This window comes from Eptesicus fuscus, chromosome 21, assembly GCF_027574615.1.
Source record: "Eptesicus fuscus isolate TK198812 chromosome 21, DD_ASM_mEF_20220401, whole genome shotgun sequence".
Classification (NCBI taxonomy): Eukaryota; Metazoa; Chordata; class Mammalia; order Chiroptera; family Vespertilionidae; genus Eptesicus; species Eptesicus fuscus.
The window spans coordinates 20,344,696-20,359,824 of NC_072493.1; the positions used below are offsets into that span (position 1 = coordinate 20,344,696).

Here is a 15,129-nt window from a genome sequence, read left to right on the forward strand (position 1 = left end):
GTTCAGGTGTTTACCTAGGCCGCCATCTTGGTTTCTCTCCCCACATATGTGTTTTTATTATACTATTTTCATTACCTAAGAAAAGTTTAAAAAATTATCTGACAATTAAGGGAACATACTAGTACACATAAACTTCAGCATATACAGCGCTTAAGGCTATTTCATATAGTCATTAATTCTACTGTCTGGAACAGAAAAGGTGGTCAAATTTTGATAAAACAAAAATTAAAAACAAAACAAAATTAAAATATACTCACTCTGAAGCCCCTCTTACTGGTCCAGGTACTATTTCCAACCCAGATTCTTGCCCAGTAATCCAGCTTTTTACACATACACAGTCTTACATTTTTCCAACAAGTATTTATTATTAGTTAAGCCATGATTCAGGATTCTAGGGTGGGGTGTTCCCAAGCCCCCCTTCACCTCCCTGGGAGAAGGATGGAGGATGCCCAGTTCAGATCTTCCCAGGAAACGTGCCTTCTGCCCTGCGGTCATCCCAAGCCGAAACCTGTGGAAAGAAAACCAGTGTTACTTACTCCCTTCCTCTATGGGGAAACCAGATGGGTGGACTTAATTTTTCTCACTTTGCCTACCTGTTCATTTCTTCAGTCAATCAACAAATAACCCCAGTACCTACAGGAGCTGGGGAACCAGCAGTGACCAGAAAGATAAGAATTACTGTGCTGTTTGGCTGGCATGGCTCAGTGGTTGAGCATCGACCCATGAACCAGGAGGTCACAGTTTGATTTCCATTCAGGGCACATGCCCAGGTTGCGGCCTCCATCCCCAGTGTGAGGCATGCAGGAGGCGGCCAATTAGTAATTCTGTCTCATCATTGATGTTTCTCTCTCTCTCTCTCCGTCTCTGAAATAAATATATATTTTTTTAAAAAACACAAAAAAACAAAGAATCACAGTCCTGAATGAGCTGATACAAGCTGAACCACTAAAAGGGTGGGGGGAGGAAAAATAACACACAGGAAAATCCCCAACTTCCTGCAGGGCTGTTCATGGGAGATATGTAAGGTACAGAGCTTCAAGAGAGTGGCTATGCCCTGCTTCAGGAAACCTAGTCAACACTCAATGATGTCTGTCAGAATAGAGGAAAGAAGAAATACTAGGCAGCTGTGAAAAAGGTAAGGCTGATCTATGCTCCAGCACAAATAGATCTCCAAGACATAGTCAAGTGCAAAAAGATGCCAAATGGAATCAAGAGTAGGATACTAGTGTTAATCACAGATATAGTCAAACAATTAGGCTCTCGACCAAGTTGTTCATAGATATAATGTTGAACAAAAACTTCAGTCCTGACAACCCTTTCATGCTGATATGTCACCATGAAAAAAGGCATCTCTCAGGCCATAAACTAAGGAGAAAATGTGAATTAGTTTACTCCTAAACCTCACTGCTTCTTAACATCTCAGGAAATCGTGCTGTGAATATATATTTAATATTTTGCTTTTTAAATTTTATTTTTATTTTTATTGATTTCAGAGAGGAAGGGAGAGAGAGAATCATTGATGGCTACCTCCTGCATGCCCCCTACTAGGGATCAAGCCTGCAACCCGGGCAACTAGAATCCAACCCGGGATCCTTCAGTCGAAAGGCTTACACTCTATCCACTGAGCCAAACTGGCTAGGAGCGTACTGTGAATATTTTTGTTTTTGCTTTTGTTGCTGCCAAAATGGACAATTAGCACAATTTAAAAACATAAAGAGGCCATCAAGTGCTAATGTTGTTCAATCTCCAGATAGGGCACATACAACAAGCAACCAATGAATGCATAAATAAGTGGAACAACAAACTGATCCCCCCACCACCATCCTTCTCTCCCACCCTCAAATCAATCAATAAAATTAGCCCTGGCCAGTGTGGCTCAGTTGGTTGAGCATAGACCCATGCACCAAAAGTTCACCAGTTCACCAGGGCACATGACTGGGTTGCAGGCTCAATCTCTTGTAGGGGGCATGCAGGAGGCAGCCAATCAACGTTTCTCTCTCTCCCTCACTCTAAAATCAATAAAAACATATGAAAACAAATTAATTAAAATAAAGAATTTCAGTTATCAGGGCTAAAAGGACTGACTGCCTTAGTGTCCATATTTTTTAGATACACACTGAAGTAAGGAGGGGTGAAATGACATGCTGGGATTCATCTCAAAATGCTTCAGCAACAAAGGAAAGATGAAAAAGAAAAGGGATAGATGAAGGAAATGTGGAAAAATTTTGACATTATTCAATTTGGGTGATGGGTATATTTTGTGGTATATTATCCTACTTTTATGTATATTTGAAAATGTTCACAATAAAAGAGGACAGGATGGCACAAAATGGTGAGCTCCACAGGGACAGGAACGCAGCACCGAGTATATATCTATAGAGTGCGTGAGCAAGATGGGTTTAGCAAGAAGACAGCTCTGGTCACCTTGGCTGAGAGCCCTGACTTACTGAATGTATCAGTGAAAGAAGAAAAGGAAGGCAATTATAGGAAGAAAAGGACAAGTCCCATGACAGTGCGATGCCCTGTCTTCCCTCCACCTCTTGCAGCTGACCTTCCACCAAGTCACCAAACTCCCCTCTCCTAAGACCCCACCCGTGTATCCCAAGGGCCCCAGCAGGAGTCACTTACCCAGGATAAAGGGCACAGGGACTTGTACACACGCCGGTACCATTCACACACAGAGACATCACCCCCTTTCGCAGTCATTGCCTTCTCACAGCGGTGGAAGTCTGAAAAAAGGGGTTCAGGTTCAGCTCAGACAAAGGGCTAGGACACATTTTTTTTTTTTAAATGCTTTTACTGATTTCAGAGAGAGAAAGAGAGAGATAGAAACATCAATGATGAGAGGTTGATCGGCTGCCTCCTGCACATCCCCTACTGGGGATTGAGCCTCAACCTGGGCATATGCCCTTGTTGGAATTGAACGTGGGACCCGTCAGTCTGCAGGCCAATGCTCTATACACTGAGTCAAACCAGCCAGGACTAGAACACATTTTTTAATAAAACTCACAGAAATACCCTTTTACCAGTCACACACACACACACACACACACACACACACACACACACACACACACAATTTTGCAAAGAATGTATACCCTTACAAGTGGACTAAAAAGGGTTAGATATAACTCACTAAATTGACTTTGCAACCTCTAGAGAACTGCTGTTTAACTGGAAATCTCTGGGGTCAGACCCTAGCAAGTTTCACTCAGTAGGTAAGAGCATTGGCCCATGGACTGAAGGGTCCTGGGTTTGATTCCAGTCAAGGGCATGTACCTCGGCTGCAGGCTCTATCCCTGGCCCTGGTTGGGGCACATACGGGAGGCAACTAATTGACGTTTCTCCCTATCTGTCTTTCCCCCTCCCTTCCACTCTCTATAAAAATCAATGGGAAAATATCCTCGGGTGAGGATCAACAACAAATAAATAAATAAATAAATAAATAGACAGACAGACAGAGAGGATCAACAACAAATAAATAAATAGATAAATAAATAAATAGACAGACAAACAAACAAACAAATAAATAAATGGGTTATTTGTTAAAAAACAAAAACAAAAACTCTGGGGTCAGGACTGATGGGCAACAGGAGCGGCATGTGTAGGGATAATGGAAACCCAGAACCAGGGCAAAGAAAGGGAAGATAGACTTGATGCTAAAATGCTGGAGTCTGAGAGAGGAAGACAGGCGTGGGATAATCTGGTTTTTAAAAGTAAGCAATTGCAGAAACCGGTATAGCTCAGTAGATAGATCATCGGCCTGCGGACTGAAGGGTCCCAGGTTCGATTCCGGTCAAGGGCATGTACCTTGATTGCGGGTACATCCCCAGTAGGGGGTGTACAGGAGGCAGCTGGTCGATGTTTCTCTCTCATCGATGTTTCTAACTCTATCTCTCTCCCTTCTTCTCTGTAAAAAATCAATAAAATATATATATTAAAAAAAAAAAAGGTAAGCAATTAAGCCTGGCTGATATGGCTCAGTGGTTGAGCATCAACTCAATAACAAAGGGGTCACTGGTTCGATTCCCAGTCAGAGCACATACCCAGCTTTTGGGCTTGATCCCCAGTGAGGGCGTACAGGAGGCAGCCAATCAATGATTCTCTCTCATCAATGTTTCTATCTCTCTATCCCTCTCCTTTCCTCTCTAAAAATCAATAAAAACACACTTTTTTTTTTTAAAGTAAGCAGTTAATTAGCCTTGGCCAGGTAACTGAGTTGGTTAGAACAGCGTCCCGATATGCAAAGGTTGCAGGTTCAATCCCTGGTCAGGGCACATACAAGAATCAACCAATGAGCCCTAAATGGTTTGGCTCAGTGGATAGAGCGTCAGCCTTCAGACTGAAAGGTCCCAGGTTCGATTCCGGTCAAGGGCATGTACCTTGGTTGCAGGCACATCCCCAATAGGAGGTGTGCAGGAGGCAGCTGATCGATGTTTCTCTCTCATTGATGTTTCTAACTCTCTATCCCTCTCTCTTTCTCTCTGTAAAAAATCAATAAAATATATATTAAAAAGAATAAACCGCCGAAACCGGTTTGGCTCAGTGGATAGAGTGTCGGCCTGCGGACTGAAGGGTCCCAGGTTCGATTCCAGTCAAGGGCATGTACCTTGGTTGCGGGCACATCCCCAGTGGGGGGTGTGCAAGAGGCAGCTGGTTGGGGTTTCTCTATCATCGATGTTTCTAACTCTCTATCCCTCTCCCTTCCTCTCTGTAAAAAATCAATAAAATATATTTTTTAAAAAAAAGAATAAACCAATGAATGCATAAATAAGTGGAACAATGAGTTGATATTTCTCTCTCTCTAATCAATGAAAAATAAATAAATAAATAAATGTAAGCAATTAATTAAAAAAAAAACAATCAATCCAGGTATTCCACATTCCTTAAGAGAGAAAAGCATTCACATGGACATCAGATTACACCTCTAAGAATGTATATAGCAACATTATTCCTAAGTGTCCCAACCTGGAAACCACGCAAGTGACCATGAATAAAGTGTGGAAAACTTTACAGCAAAGAAAATGAGCAAACTACATGTCATAGGACAGCTGAATCTTCAGAACTGTTGATTTAAAAAATCCAACACATGCCCTAATTGGTTTGGCTCAGTGGATAGAGCGTCGGCCTGTGGACTCAAGGGTCCCAGGTTCGATTCCGGTCAAGGGCATGTACCTTGGTTGCCAGCACATACCCAGTGGGGAGTGTGAAGGAGGCAGCTGATCGATGTTTCTCTCATCGATGTTTCTAACTCTCTATCCCTCTCCCTTCCTCTCTGTAAAAAATCAATAAAATATATTAAAAATAAAATCCAACACAAAAGAATGCATACAGTATTTATAAAGTTCACAAAGAGGCAAACCTAAATGTGATGAGAAAACCAAAATGTGATTGCCTTAAGTCAGTGGGGTTACATCCCTACTGGGGAGAACAGGGTGTTGTGCTCAATACAGGATGTGCAGTAGGCAGGAGAGTTCAGAGTTCAGGCAACATCTACTTTTTTATCCAGGTTATAGTTATACAGGGGTTCACTTTAGAATTATTCATTTAGCTGTACATTATGTTTTCTGTACTTCCTGCATGTATGTTCCATAAAACACACACACACACACACACACACACACAAATCTTATTTTTAAAATTGATTTGAAAGAGAAATAGAGGGAGAGAGAAATATCAATTTGTTCCATTTGCTCATGCATTCATTTGTTGCTTCTTGTACGTGCCTGACCAAGGATCGAACCCACAACCTTGGCATATCAGGAAGATGCTCTAACCAACAGAGCTACCCAAGCCATGGACTCAAATCTTTAAAAGAAGAAATCATGTAGGAACCATTGCACTGGCCCAGACCTTGAACACAGCTGATAAGGAGCCTAGGTCCTGTGAGGTAGGATGTCCATAAATAAAAAAAGGCCTGAGATTCATGGGTCCCCAAGGAGGCAAGAGGTGAGCAACTTCAGGTGTGGGAACAGGGGAAGATCTGCATTCCCCAACCACCATGACCTGCTTACCCAGGTAGTTCTGCCAACAGTTCCTGGTCTGGTTCTGGTTGGGGAAGCGGCTGTCAAAAGGAGCAGTCCGGTAGTTCTTGATTTTTGTCTTGATGTCTTCTGCCATGTTGCTGATTCCTAGAGGCAAAGAGAATGGGTGTTAGCAGGGGTTGTATGGGGCCTGAACCTGACCATGTCAGCCCACCCAGGCCCAATGGGGCCCCAGATACAGAAGATGGGCTGGGTGTGAATAAGCTACTATCCCCTCCCTGTCAACATACACACACAGATATGAGCGACAGAGCAAATCCATACGTCTAAATGTGTAAGACAGCAAGGTTTGGAGGGAGGGTCAACTCCTTGGTAAAATTAGGCCTTATCTGTCACAAAATAACACTAGCTAACATGCACTGAGCGCTTACTACAGGCCAGGTGCTGTCCTACACTCCTATAGCTTTACTCCTGCAGCCAGTCTAATAAAAGGTAAGAACTATTACTGTCACTGTTTCTCAGACAAGTGTCTAAGTGACTTCTCAAGGTCACACCGTATACAAGTGGTGGATCTGCACTCAATCATTAACATAATGTACAATGCAGAGATTCTTAATGTCTCTGGTGCCATGAACTCTTCAGAGGGGTCTAGTGATCCCTTTCTTAGCACGTGTTTAAGTGCATTAAAAAATTGCACACCCGTGACTGGTTTGGCTCAGTGGATAGAGCATCGGCCCTGTGGACTGAAGGGTCCCAGGTTCGATTCCAGTCAAGGGCACATGCCTGGGTTTCGGGCTTGATCCCCAGGAGGGGGCGTGCAGCAGGCAGCTGATCCATGTTTCTCTCTCATTGATGTTTCTAACTCTCTATCCCTCTCCCTTCCTCTATGTAAAAAAATCAATAAAATATATTTTTAAAAAAGTACTACAGTTTTGAAGTAATCATGAGTAAAAATATTTTGTGCTATCTGCAACCATTTGATTGCTGACAAAGTCACAGATGCTAATATTCCTGAGGTTGTTGCCTCCATGCCTAACTGAAGCAAAGGCTACATTTCAATTAGAGGTCAGTAAAAATGCAGATGTAATTCCCGTCTCTCCCCCCCGCCCCGCCCCCCCCAACTGGAGTACTAGAACTCCTTGAATTCTCTAGATTCTGTAGACACAGGGTTAAAAAACCTCTGGTACAATGTCTCTTGCGAGGTGACACACAGTTTTCACCAGGGAACCTGAGAGAAACTGCCTCTATCCAGAGATTTCGAGGAGTCCTGGGTTTACCCTGAGGTGAGCAAGCCAGTATTAAATTGAAGCGATCCCAGATAGCGGTAGGGATCTGGGACAGCAAATTGGGAGATCTTGACCCGCTATTTGGGTGAGGGTGGATCCGGATGACACTGTGACCCCCGCCCCTCAACGCCCAAGGGGAGAGGAGGGGCCAGGCACCAGGGAGCCAGGCTGCGGCCCTGGCAAACTGCGGGCACCCACGCCTCTGGCCCAAGGATTAAGGGCACCGCAGTCCAAACCACTGAGTCCAAATCATGGTCGCTGGCTAAGCAGCTTAATACCTCTGAGGCTCAGGTGCCTCCCGGTCAAAAGGGACAATTACGGGGTGGGGGTGGGGGTGGGGGTGGGGGGACTAAATGAATTACTGTGTCACTTGGAATGTTGCCCGGCATGAAGGGAGAACTAAACGTTAGCGGTGACTGTAACACAACAGAACCCCAGGCCCCCGCAGGAGGCCGAACCCCGCCGTCCGGAAACCTCACCTCGTCCTCGGGGAAGCTAGGGCCCGGTTCCTCAGCCCCCCAGGATGGGATGCCGGGTACCCGAACCCTCGGCACTCACCTAAAGGCGCCCCTGAAGCCGCTCGCAGCTCAATGTGACCTCAGCAAAGAGACTCCTCCGTCTGGCCGGAAGCGGAATTAAAGCGGGCCGGAAGCCGGGCGGGATAAGTGAGTCTCTTCCGGCTAGAGCGCCCTCGGAAAGGCGGCCCCTGAGGCTAGTAAGACCACGCCCATGCATGAGAGCCCCGGTCTTCTATTGGGCTGACAGCTGTTCATCAACACTCCAGGCCCAGCCCTAACCGGTTTGGCTCAGTGGGTAGAGCGTCGGTCTGCGGACTCAGGGGTCCGGGGTTCGATTCCAGTCAAGGGCACGTACCTTGGTTGCGGGCACATACCCAGTAAGGAGTGTGCAAGAGGCAGCTGAATTGGTGTTTCTCTCTCATGGGATGTTTCTAACTCTTCTTCCTCTCTGTAAAAAATCAATAAAATATATTTTTAAAAAACACACAAAAAACCACTCCAGGCCCAATCATGAACTTGTACCGACTAGTTACAGCCTCTCCTCACTTCCTTGGCTTTACCTGCAGAAAGAAATTCTGTTTGGGTCCTGCTGCTGGCTCCAGAGTGGGCCTGGGGAAATACCCAAGCGGAAGCACTCTTTTCGTGCAAGTATTATTTGTTGCATGCCAGGTATTTTTGTAAGGGTTGGGGGTGCATTCTTGAACAAAAGGCAACCCGTACCCTCTTTAAGATTGTTAGGAGGTCAATCGTTCGGGTATTGAAAAAGAACCAGCCTTTCTCGCAGGGTCATTTGTCATGTTAAGAGGAATGCCGGGACTCCGCTTTCCAAACCCAGAAAGATTTGGGTGGCTGAGGACTCAGAAATCAGTCCTGCATCACGGAGAGGAGGGGTTAAGAATTAAAACTTGGTTCTGTGAAGGATCTGGCAGAAACCGGTCCATCTCGGGAAATTGACAACTCTATTCTTCTGGACAGTTGTCCTTGACGCCTATCTTTCTCTCACGCCTTATAGCTGATCTATCTAGAAATCCGGTTGGCTCTGCCTTTAAAAATATACTCAGAATCGTCTGCCTTCTGGTTCAAGTGCCCAGCACCTCCAGCCTGGACTATTACAGTAGCCCACTCCCTTGGCTTCCTGGCTTCCCTACTGCCCTCCACAGTCAAGTCCACTCAGCCAGAGGGACCCTGCTAACACCTGTCAGATCATTCCCCTTCCTTAACTTAGAGCCCTACCCTGGTGTCTGGTCTGACTTTTAGTCTAAACCGAAAGTCCTTACAAATGACCTACACAGTTGCTCCCTCCCCCCCCTTTTTACCCTCATCTCTGTAAAAACTGATAAAACCTTATTCAAAATGGAGTTGGAAAATCCTGAAGGGAGAGTTCTCATGCACACATAATGAAAAAGAAAAATAAGATATTTTTATTAATATCAGAGAGGAAGGGAGAGGGAAAGAGAGGTAGGAACATCAATGGCGAGAGAGAATCATAGAGAGGCTGCCTCCTGCATGCCCTCCACTGGGGATCAAGACCTAAACCTGGGCATGTGCCCTAACCTGGAATCAGAATGTGACCTCCTGGTTCATAGGTCGACTCTCAACACAGCCACGCACGCCACCCAGGCAAGAATTATTTTAACAAGGTCTGTTTCTCAACTTCTTGTCTGTGATTATGTTACTTTTCATCTAGTTCAAAGGAGACATTTTTCTTTTCTTTTTTTTAATATATATATTTTATTGATTTTTTACAGAGAGGAAGGGAAAGAGTTAGAAACATCAATGAGAAACATCAATAAGCTGCCTCCTGCACACGCCCTACTGGGGATGTGCCCGAAACCCAGGTACATGCCCTTGACCAGAATTGAACCTGGGACCCTTGAGTCCGCAGGCCGATGCTCTATCCTCTGAGCCAAACTGGTTAGGGCAAAGGAGACATTTTTCACATGGGAATTTTATCTCCTGCTAAAGAGAGAGGGAAATAAAAGATCCCTCCCTGCCCCAACAATAACACACTAGCTACCGCTTGCAGCCAGTGAGAAACCACTGCAGCCTCAAACTCCTGTTCTCCTCCAATGGACTTTGGCTCAAAACCACCCTCCCTAATTTCCTCCTAAAACCTAATAAGAGCTGACCTTCCCTTTGTCTCTTTGGACTTGCCTGTAGTTTGCTACAGTTTGCCTGTCCTGAATTGGAATTCCTCTCCTATTCCTGAATAAACTAATTTTTTGAGCTTGCCTCAGTTTACCTTTTTAAGTCAACATCTCCTACCCTTCTTCTCACTCTCACTGCATCAGCCTGGGAGCTGGCCGCCTCAAAGGTCCTTACATATGTGGGCTGGCTCCCTCCAAAGAGCCTTTGTGCTTGTCGCCCCTTAGCCTGGAATACTCTCCGCAGCTGCCTCCCGCCTCACCTCCTTCCGTTTTTTGCTCAAATGCCACCTTCTTGGCGAGCCCTTCTCAGACTAAGTATGTGAAGTTGCCATCTTGTCAGCCTCTATCTCCCTTCTCTACTTTATTTCTCCATAGCATGTATCCTCTCAGACATGACGTCCTTTCTTTTATTGTGTTTACCTTCCTTTGTTTTCCTCAATGTAATAGAAGATCGTAAGGAGCAATTTTTGTCCTATTCACCATTGTATCTCCAGCACCTGAAATATCACCTGGCACACAGGAGGTACACCATAAATATTTGTTGAAGGAGTGAATTTCTTGTGTGAATAAAGTGCCCAATGGGGACTGGACAAAGGAGCTGTGGGAAAGAACTGCTTTCCTCCTCCTCTTGGTCTGGCCTCCAAACCCTCCCGTATACTGTGTTGGGTGCAGTGCCCAGGCCTAATTGGATCAGGGGCTTTTTTTTTTTTTTTTTTAAATATATTTTATTGATTTTTTACAGAGAGGAAGGGAGAGGGAGAGAGAGTTAGAAACATCGATGAGAGAGAAACATCCATCAGCTGCCTCCTGCACACCCCCCACTGGGGATGTGCCCACAACCAAGGTACATGCCCTTGACCAGAATCGAACCCGGGACCCTTTAGTCCGCAGGCCGACGCTCTATCCACTGAGCCAAACCGGTCAGGGCAAGGGTCAGGGGCTTCTTATACATTCTGTGTTCATCAACATTGTAATTATTTGTGGAACTACCTGTTTATATGCCTTTATTCACTCCCTTCAACAAGATCTTCCGAAAGCCCAAACCCTTTCCATGCTTAACCCCGCTATGGCTCCCCTGTGACCTCAGGACAAAATCCAGGCTCCTTAGCATGGCCCCACAGATTCTTTGTGAACTGAGCCAGGGTCCCCTCTCCATCCACAGTGATATTTCAGTTTATTGAACAGTGCTATGAAATCTCCTACCTTCAGGCCTCTGCCCATGCTGCTTCTTCTGCCTGGAACATTCTTTGCCTGACTTCTAAAATCAGCTGTGGTTCTGTTTTTGTTTTTTTCCTCTCCAGGAAGCCTTTCCTGACCTCCTCTTCCCCAGGCAAGGTAGGGTTCCTCCTTTTGGGTCCCTCCATACCCTGGAGTTTTCCTATCCCAGCCCTGACCACTCTGGGCTGTCCCTGTCTGATGATGAGTCCATCTCCCTTAAGGGCAGGGTCCAGAGTTGCCTTAGTCACTGCTGTATCACCACACCAGCATTGTCCACAGGACCACTCAGCAAGCTCTCTTTATTTTATTTTATTTATTTATTTATTTATTTATTTTTTAAAAATATATTTTATTGATTTTTCACAGAGTGGAAGGGAGATAGAGAGTTAGAAACATCCATCAGCTGCCTCCTGCACATCTCCCACTGGGGATGTGCCCCGCAGCCAAGGTACGTGCCCTTGACCTGAATCGAACCCGGGACCTTTCAGTCTGCAGGCTGACACTCTATCCACTGAGCCAAACCGGTTTCGGCAACAAGCTCTCTTTAGGGGCTCAGTGGTTCCCAGAACGGGGCAGGCTCTTCTTAGAGTCTAGGTCTGAGTTCGATGTTCTCCAGCTTGGGTGGGGAAAGAGTGGGTGGCTTTGGGGCGGGGGAGGGGGTGGGAGGTGGTGGTAAGCACTAGGTCTGATTCCTTGCCAGTCCCTAGCATTGTGAGAGCACACAGTAAGCCCTTTTTGGAGCCCCAGTCCTCTTTTCAAGGGGGACAGAGTAGGTAAAGTCACAAGTTAGTGATTTTTTGGGTCTGATTTTTTTTTTTTTTTTACAAGTTCCAGCACAGGGCAGGCACACAGCAGAGCCTCTGGGGGTCCTGAGTTAGAATCCTTTGCATGTCTCATCACACCATGAGCACACAGTAAGTCCTCTAGGTCTGGGTCTGTTTTGGTCATGGTATGTTTTAGGATCACACAGGTGGGGAGGGGTTGGGTGGGGGGGTGAGGGTGCACACAGGCTCCCCAGCGGGTCTAGGGGGTCTAGTCGGTATCATTGAGAAGGATGCAGACAGCACACGAAGGAAGTTTGACCGGATATGTTTATTCCGTGGCTGCTCCCTGTCGGACCCTGACCCCTGCGTTGTCTGGATCAGCGAGGCCGGGCACGCGGCCCCCGAAGCGGTACGTGTACTTGCGCCCACCGCTCTTCCGCACGATATCGCGGCGGTAGTAGTACCGCAGGCCTCGGCTCAGCTTCTCGTAATTCATGCCAGGTTTTCTCTTGCGCTCGCCCCACAGTCGCGCCACCTAGGGCGAAGGCCGGGCTTAGTCAGAGAAGGTGGGAGCCGGGGTGTTGGGGTGTGGGGGGGGTGCACAGCAATAGATGGGCAGGGTTCCGGTGAAGTCCGGACACAGGTTAGGTCGGGCAGAGTGCGGGTGAGGTGAGGGCATGCTGGGGCGGGACCAAGGGCTAGGCAAAATGAATGGTGGCGCTAAGCTGGACTAGAGGAGACTAGGGCCGGACTGGGCGGGTCTGGGGGGGCTGCCCCACCTCTTTGGGGTCGCACAGTTGGAACTCGAGGCTGTTGCCTGTCCAGCGGATGCAGCTGCTCCGCGCCTCGTCTTGGAGCAGCTCCAGGAGGAACTGCCACAGCTGAATGGGACCTGCGTGGGGGGTGGGGAGGGGGCAGGTGAATACTCAGGTTTTCGGGCCCTCGTCCAGGTCATGCCGATGACCCAGGAGCCTGGGGTCCCTCACCTCGAAGGCCCAAGGGTCCAGGTTTCCCAAATCGGGACCTAGGAGTCCGGATCCCCTCCTCCTTGGGGACCAGCGAGTCCAAATCCCCAAGAGTCAGCCCCAGGCCCCATCTCGGGGATTTAGGAGTTTGGGTGCCCACCTCTGAGACCTGTCCTCTAATCCAGGAGCTTAGGTCTTCGTCCCTGGCTCCCTAGAAGACGACCTGCGTCTGACTCCTCCCTTCCCTTCCCTTCCCTTCCCTTCGGACTCAGGAGTGAGGTCTGGGGCACCTAAGTCCCGCCCCCTCTCCGCCAATTTCCCGGGTCCCCGCCCCTTCGGCGTCCAGGCCCGCCCCCCTAGACTCCAGCTTCGCTCCCTCCGGACCAAGTCTCCCGGACCTCTCACCTCGGTGGTTCGTTTTGGGGTAACGAGCCCAAATCGCGCGGTCCAGCTGCTGCTTCGGTTCGGAGGAAGTGGTGAGATCGGAACTCTGGTACCCCTTTGGAGAGGCGGTGCACGCCGCGTGCAGCCCCGAGTCCCAGGAGGCGGGGCAGTCCGAGCCCCCAGGCGCACCCCAGGGAATGCAGTCGGCGCGCCGCTCCTCCGCGCAGAGGCCCCGGCTCCAGTACGCGGCGCCGTCGGAGCCGAGAGGATCGTCCCGGCCGGGGGAGCTAGCGGGGGCGAGGGCGCGCGACCACGCGTGGGTCCCCCCCGCGGAGCTGGCAGCGTTCTGGCCCGCGACCCCCGGGGACGCAGCGAAGGGGGCGGGGCCCGGCGCCGGCGAGACTCGGCTCCACGCGTCCCAACCGGTGCATCCCCGTTGTATCCAGTCCCCCGGCCACGGGAGAGCCTGCGAGGCGTGCTCTGCGAGGAGGGACGGACCCGGAATGAGGGGAGGCCAGGGGTCCCGCTCCCTGGCCCCCTCGGGAGTTCTAGAAGCCAGAGCTCTCGGCCCTCGCGCCCGAGGCCCCCTGGCTCCCCGATCTGGGCCAGGCCACGTGAAGGACACAAGCGTCCCCCAGTCCTATCCCCATTCTCCCTCAAAATATCAGGGAAGCCAAACTTCAGCCATGGTGGAAGACCCCACACTCCTTCCCTGCCTCTCCGCACACACTCACCCGCGCCCCAGGGAGTTTCTGGGTGCGGCGTCGCGGAGCTCCAGTCCTGCGGTGGGAGGCCTGCGAGGGGTAAAGAGGTAGCTGAGTTTAGGGAAGAGGGTGAGCAGTGACTAGAGCACCCCCTCAACCACTCACCCAGCAGGCTTTATTTGTCGGGGACTGAGAGTCCTTATTACCCCCAGCCCCTACTCATTCAGACCTAGGGCTCAGGACCCAGCCCCCTCCTCTTTCAACCTCAGGAGTTCAAGCCTGCAGCCCGCTCCCCACTAAACCCCAGGAGTCCAGGCACGCCCCCTTCCTCCTCAGACCTAACCTCCCCCAGCACCCCGGGGGCTCCGCTCACAAACACCTTTCCAGCAGGCCTCCTCTGTCAGTGTGTCCACTTCAGGGAGGCAGAAGCCAAGCTCAGCTCCTTCTGCAGGCAATCAGATCAGAGCTGGTCAGGGTCAGCGGAGGCCCCCCACCTGGGCACCCCCCCACACACACACAGTTCAGCCCCACAAACCTACCCAGCCTTGACAGTCTGTTTCCCAGGGGCACTCCCTGTGGCGGTGCTTCATCCCACGTCCACAGGTCCATGGGTGCTTGTGAATGCTGGGCAGGGGGAGGAAAGGCACAGGGGGAGCTGGGGACACTGAGGGACCCTGCAGTCTGGGCCCCAGCCTGCTTCTCTCAGACCCAGTAGTCCAGACCTCCAGTCCCCAGTTCACGACAGCTCACCTCTGGTGGGTTCCTCTGCCCCACCTGGGGGTCTCAGCCTCATTTCATACCATGCATCCCCTCCCCTGGGGGCCTGGGCAGGGGGAATTTTCCGAGACGTCAGAGCTGGGGGTTGAAGCTAGGTTGAAGCTAAGGTCGAGTTGCAGGGGGCTGGGGCGGGGCTGAGCTACACTCCCCTCGCCTCCCCCCCCACCCCCTCAGGGATGGCCTCCTGCCTCGTAGCTGGGGCTGTCCTGCTACAGGGATGGCTAGGACTTGGACAGAAGCTTGGGGAACAGCAGGCTGGGCAATGGGGGGTGCAGGGGGTGATGGGAGTGGGACAGGGGTCTTGGTGGACAGGTTCTCCATCTTGGGGACTTGATCCTGCGAAATGAGTGGTGGTGGTGGGGAGGAGGGTTTGGGTCCAGCT

General features: G+C 49.4%; 2 protein-coding genes across 2 annotated transcripts; both read right to left on the reverse strand.

Moving 5' to 3' along the window:
• Positions 1 to 340: 340 nt before the first annotated feature.
• LOC103284512 (cytochrome c oxidase subunit 6B1) lies at positions 341 to 7,914 on the reverse strand. Its single transcript, XM_008139824.3, has 4 exons — positions 7,829 to 7,914; positions 6,015 to 6,131; positions 2,629 to 2,729; positions 341 to 508 (listed from the first exon to the last, which is right to left on the reverse strand). The coding sequence occupies exons 2-4, from the start codon at positions 6,118 to 6,120 to the stop codon at positions 455 to 457; spliced, it is 261 nt and encodes an 86-aa protein (XP_008138046.1). The 5' UTR covers positions 6,121 to 6,131; positions 7,829 to 7,914; the 3' UTR covers positions 341 to 454.
• A 4,325-nt stretch (positions 7,915 to 12,239) lies between these two features.
• Positions 12,240 to 14,917, reverse strand: ETV2 (ETS variant transcription factor 2). Its single transcript, XM_054711267.1, has 7 exons — positions 14,721 to 14,917; positions 14,510 to 14,594; positions 14,350 to 14,415; positions 14,001 to 14,060; positions 13,288 to 13,746; positions 12,697 to 12,809; positions 12,240 to 12,452 (listed from the first exon to the last, which is right to left on the reverse strand). The coding sequence occupies exons 2-7, from the start codon at positions 14,577 to 14,579 to the stop codon at positions 12,246 to 12,248; spliced, it is 975 nt and encodes a 324-aa protein (XP_054567242.1). The 5' UTR covers positions 14,580 to 14,594; positions 14,721 to 14,917; the 3' UTR covers positions 12,240 to 12,245.
• Positions 14,918 to 15,129: the final 212 nt, after the last annotated feature.

Coding starts and splice junctions, on each gene's coding strand:
- LOC103284512 (XM_008139824.3), bottom strand. CDS start 6,120: ATGGCAGAAGACATCAAGACAAAAATCAAGAACTACCGGACTGCTCCT. Junction 2,730..6,014: donor CTGTTGGCAGAACTACCTGG/GTAAGCAGGTCA, acceptor CCCTTTTTTCAG/ACTTCCACCGCTGTGAGAAG. Junction 509..2,628: donor CCCTGTGCCCTTTATCCTGG/GTAAGTGACTCC, acceptor TTCTTTCCACAG/GTTTCGGCTTGGGATGACCG.
- ETV2 (XM_054711267.1), bottom strand. CDS start 14,579: ATGGACCTGTGGACGTGGGATGAAGCACCGCCACAGGGAGTGCCCCTG. Junction 14,416..14,509: donor AAACAGACTGTCAAGGCTGG/GTAGGTTTGTGG, acceptor GATTGCCTGCAG/AAGGAGCTGAGCTTGGCTTC. Junction 13,747..14,000: donor AGAAACTCCCTGGGGCGCGG/GTGAGTGTGTGC, acceptor CCCTCCTCGCAG/AGCACGCCTCGCAGGCTCTC.